General features: G+C 36.7%; 2 protein-coding genes across 3 annotated transcripts in view; one reads left to right on the top strand and one right to left on the bottom strand.

Annotated features, from left to right (window-relative positions):
- LOC18035582 (probable indole-3-acetic acid-amido synthetase GH3.1) overlaps positions 1-1,582 on the top strand; it is a 2,559-nt gene extending 977 nt beyond the window's left edge. Inside the window, exons 1-2 of one of the 2 annotated variants that reach the window (XM_024179564.1) lie at positions 7-76; positions 209-1,582. In XM_024179564.1, the coding sequence (XP_024035332.1) occupies positions 69-76; positions 209-1,562 (1,362 nt within the window). In that variant the 5' untranslated portion in view covers positions 7-68 and the 3' untranslated portion in view covers positions 1,563-1,582. Of the gene's footprint in view, positions 1-6; positions 77-208 lie in introns of those variants that run through there. The other variant, XM_006422807.2, reaches the window with a different exon arrangement.
- A 329-nt stretch (positions 1,583-1,911) lies between these two features.
- LOC18033891 (thioredoxin domain-containing protein 9 homolog) lies at positions 1,912-3,857 on the bottom strand. The gene is made up of 4 exons (XM_006422806.2): positions 3,701-3,857; positions 3,315-3,590; positions 2,442-2,600; positions 1,912-2,341 (listed from the first exon to the last, which is right to left on the bottom strand). Exons 1-4 carry the CDS (start codon positions 3,722-3,724, stop codon positions 2,168-2,170), a joined length of 633 nt encoding a protein of 210 aa, XP_006422869.1. The 5' UTR covers positions 3,725-3,857; the 3' UTR covers positions 1,912-2,167.
- Positions 3,858-4,925: the final 1,068 nt, after the last annotated feature.

The raw sequence follows: 4,925 nt of genomic DNA, 5'->3' as shown, positions 1-4,925 counted from the left end.
GCTTTTCCCTTCAACTCAAGAAGAGCTGGATCGTCGCCATTTCCAGATCAGTCTTCTCAGGGGCAGTAATGAATAGGTGAGTAATAGAAAAACACAAAAAACTGAGTGCATGCAATTACTTGATTTGCTTAATTAATATACATCTAATATAAGCAAGCCTGTGATGTGCTCCTTTATTATTTAATAAGCAGAGTTTTTTATTAAACAGTTGTGTGCCTGACTTGGACAAGGGCAAAGGGCTATATTTCTTGTTTGTAAGACCCGAAACCAGAACCCCAGGCGGCCTATTGGTTCGCCCTGCGAGCAACGGCATGTACAAGAGTGACCACTTCAAGACTCGGCTACATGACTACACAAGCCCTATCGAGGCCATTCTTTGCGCCGACTCGTTTCAAAGCATGTATACCCATATGCTTTGCGGCCTGTTGGAACGGGAACAAGTTCTCAGGCTAGGCGCTCTCTTTGCCTCTGGTTTACTGAGAGCCATGAGATTTCTTCAAATTCATTGGCAAGCTCTTGCTAATGATATTGAAACTGGGACACTGAACCAGAAAATCACAGACCCTTCAATCAGAGACTGCATGGCCAGGATTCTTAAGCCTCGTCCAGAACTTGCTGAATTGATCAGAATGGAATGTTCAGAGGAAAATTGGGAGGGAATCATCGCCAGAATTTGGCCAAATACCAAGTATCTTGACGCTGTTGCCACCGGATCTATGGCACAGTATATTCATTTGCTTGATTATTACAGCGGCAGTTTACCAATAGCAAGCATGGTATACAGCTCATCAGAATGTTTTTTTGGCCTAAATCTTAACCCAATGTGCAAGACATCGGAGGCTTCTTATACAATCATGCCAAACATGGCCTATTTCGAGTTCCTTCTTCACGATCCTGGCTCACCCGCGTCGACTAGTGACTTCCAGCCGCCAAAGCTTGTTGACCTTGTTGATGTTGAAGTGGGCAAAGAGTACGAGCCAATCATCACCAATTACACAGGCGTGTACAGGTACAAAGTTGGTGACATTCTTCGAGTCGCCGGGTTCCACAATGCATCTCCACATTTCCATTTCGTTAGAAGAAAGGATGCGTTACTCAGCATTGACTACGACAAAACTGACGAGGCTGATTTGCAGAAGGCCGTCGAGAATGCCTCTCGACTCTTGCGTGAATTCGACACGCGCATCCTGGAATACACCAGCTACGCGGAAAAAAAGACAAACCCAGGTCACTACGTGATATATTGGGAAATTTTAGTTAAAGACCCGGCCAATTCTCCCACTGACAATGTCCTGAAACAGTGCTGTTTAGCCATGGAAGAATCTCTCGACTCAGCATATCGCGAAGCACGTGTTGTTGATAAGACAATTGGGCCGCTAGAAATACGGCTAGTTAAAACTGGAACGTTTGAGGAGCTGATGGATTATGCAATATCGAGAGGGGCCTCGATCAATCAGTACAAGGTTGCAAGATGTGTCGGCTCTACTTCGATCCTGAAATTACTTGATTCCAGGGTTATATCCAAGCATTTTAGCCCATCTTTGCCGCATTGGACTATATAAAGAAGGTTGTAATCGATTGATTTCTTTTGTTCGCCTTTTGAGTCTTCTTTAATTTCAGAAAGCGAATAATGTTTGGACACCTCAAAATAAGCACTTAAAAAAGAAAGAAAGAAAAATGTTTAAAACATCTGAAATGTGTGAGAACAAAATTCCTTTTAAGTAAAAATCAGACACCTGCAACACCCGAACATAATAATCAAAACCCAAGAAAAAGCCACAAGGTCGCATTTCAAAACCAAACCACCAAAGAGAACATAGATTCCTCCCATGGTTGTAATATATTTGGACGTTCCAATTTCCCTGTGTATGTATATTTTTTGTCCAAAAAAAAAAAAAAGACTGCTGACAAAAAATATAGCATGATTAATTTCAAACTAATGAGGAATTCAGCATTTCACGAAGAATTCACAAACCATACTATACATGTGTCCTCAATGACAATAATAGTAGAGATTGAAAGGAGAAGAAAGCATTTAAGATGATCACCTTATACTATATAAATCAAATGACTAGTGACTATGCTACACCCCAGGGAGCAGCCAAAACCATAAACCTCCGTTCTTCAGCATATAATTGAAGTAGAATTCATTACTTGGCCATACAGTTCATTCTGAATCTGACGAATCAGGATTCGTGCCCTGCCGGACACTCCTTCTGGTTTCTGCACCAGATTTAACTGATGATTCCCCCTCCAAAAAGATGACCTGAGCTTTAGCTAACCTCTCCTCTAGTTCTTCCGTGCTGAACTCATCTGTCCCACCAAGCTCATCAAATCCCACCTAATTCGATATTGTTGTATTAGAAACAGGAGAAAACCGATGACATCACCAAAAAAAAAAAAAAGATTGATAATTGAGTATCTATCTCCATAAAACATACCACATAATCATCCACTTTGGCATTTTTTATGAGTGCAAGAGTAGGAAGAACCACAATCTTAAGCCTCTCAGCCAAAAAAGGACTTTTCTCTGCATGGATTTTCACAAACCGTGTCTCTATGTGTTTCTTTGCCAGTATACTCATGTGCTTATCCATTACCTACAAATCAAATTGTATTCTAATCTTCAATTACAATCCAGAACACAATGTAAGCAAAAATATCAAAAACTTCCAAGAAGCTAAAAATAAGTCACCTAACAATTGCACCAGTACAATGGAGGAGTGCAGTGATTTTTACAAAATTAAATTCTTAAATTTGTGAAAAGCATTTTTTGATAAGCCTCAATCAGCCATAACCATAATTGGCATAGTGCCCTTATGTGAAAAACTTCCAAAAAAAAGCTCTTATACTACCAAAAAATAAATAAAAACCACACAAGCCATTTCAAGCTCTTAGAAGAGCTTTTGCCAAAAGAACTTCCAAATAAGCCACAAACAGCCAGTCCTTTTGTATGAAGCAATTTCAAGTAAGAGAACTACTAACACCAAAATAAATGAAATAATTAAAATGCTATCCAGCAGTTAAAAAAGCTCCTATCCATCACTTCTCAAAACCACAGAGGCCATTTTATAAATCTTAGACAGTGCTTCTGTCAAAAGCACTTCCAGATAGACCTCGTTCAGCCACATTTCGACTTGTGCATTTGTACGAAAAGCGCTTACAATGCCAAAAAATTGAAAAAAAGAAAATGAAAATGCAATTCTCAAAACGAAACGAACCAATTTCAACTATTCAAAACGCTGTGTAAAGAGCACGCCTCAATCAGACAATATTTGAATAAAATAAAAAAATTAAAGAGAAAAAAAACTAACTTTGCAAGGCCAATTTTCTCGGTAGAAGTGGCAAACGACGCGATCGCTGGCCTTGACGACGGAAAAGAAGTCTTTTTCAGCTTGAATCTCGGAGTAATCCCCGTGGCCGAGGGAGATCCAACGGTTGCGCTTCTCCGCCATTTTCTTCATCTGTTGTAGCCGCCGTTCCCTCAGAGCCTCCAGATCGTCGTCGTCGAGCCGATCTATTGCTGCTATTTCTTCATCGAGCTTCTCCTCTACGGCTTTCGCTACTGTGAGCAGTTGCTTTTCCAAAATCTGCACGAGAAATTTCAGAATTAAAAAACTAAAATAATGTGTATGTGATTGAGATTTTTTTTTCCTTTTCCGATGAAAAATAAAATAAAAATTTTTTTTAAAAAAATTACTTCTTGAACTTTGGGATTTTCCATTTTTGTTGAATAAGGAGGGATGGTTCTTTCTTGCTTGTCTTTTGCAGTTCAAAATGAAATTGGCACAGAGAGCATTTTCAGGATTTGGCAAACGGCGAGATGAATTAAACCGACCTGTCGTTTGTTTAGTGAACTTGGGCTGGACTGAATAACGGGTTGGCGCCAAAGCCCGCATAGAATGACAAATCATCAAAGGCTTTTTAAGAATTGGGGTCTTAAAAGAAAAAGAGAGCAAAAACCATTCGCCTAACCTCCAGACCAATGCAGTTTGCGGTTTTTCAAATTCAAAATTTTTGAAATTAAGAAAATTCTTATCAAACTATATTATTTTGGATACTTCATAATCTGAATATATATATATATATACAAAAAATATAAATTTAAATACATTAGAGATTATTTTTTTATCTGTTAATATAATAAAATTTATATTTTTTTAATCTTACAGTGATATTCTCATTTTATTAAAATGAAAATATCTTCATTAGAGTATTATTATATATATGTAAAACTAAAAATTACAAAATAAACCAAAAGATACTTTCTAGATTTGCATCAAACCATTGACATGCCAAAATTGCTGAGGGTTCCGTTTAAGAAAATTTTGGTTAAGTTTCATAGCACTCTTCGATGATAAATGAAACAATATTACAAATAAATATATAAAAAGAGATCCACCTACGTTGCAACAGTTGCAAGGTACCACAACTTTTGTCCTTTTCTGATTCAGCCGATGGATCTACTGGAAAAGTTCTTTAACGGCTAGAGATTGTTCAACTGCTCTATAACATTATGGTCCCTATTGTTTATTGTAAAATCATAAATACCAAAAGTTTTATAATATTTTTATATCAGTCACATTGTTTTAAATTTTTGAAATTTCATCCACTAACTTTGTCTGCCCATAAAAATGAGCGATATTATAACAGCAACAATGTAATCTCACGTAAATAATTCTTTCATTATGTAACATACATTTAATATAAAATAAATAAATTGAATATGTATTAAAAATATGAGTTATTAAAGGAATTTGTGAAGTAAATAAGTGTAGAAATAAATAAACATATTACGTTATGACACTTTATTATTTTACTATTACAAAACTTTATCATCACATTTCTCTTTTCAATATTAATTGACAATTTAGTTTATCCATAGACTGAATTTTTGTCTATACATAAAATACCAACATTGCCCT

Source organism: Citrus clementina, unplaced genomic scaffold (genome assembly GCF_000493195.1).
Source record: "Citrus clementina cultivar Clemenules unplaced genomic scaffold, Citrus_clementina_v1.0 scaffold_8, whole genome shotgun sequence".
Lineage (NCBI taxonomy): Eukaryota > Viridiplantae > Streptophyta > Magnoliopsida > Sapindales > Rutaceae > Citrus > Citrus x clementina.
The sequence above is the reverse complement of the archived record's forward strand: the minus strand, read 5'-3'. Positions and strand labels throughout refer to the sequence as shown.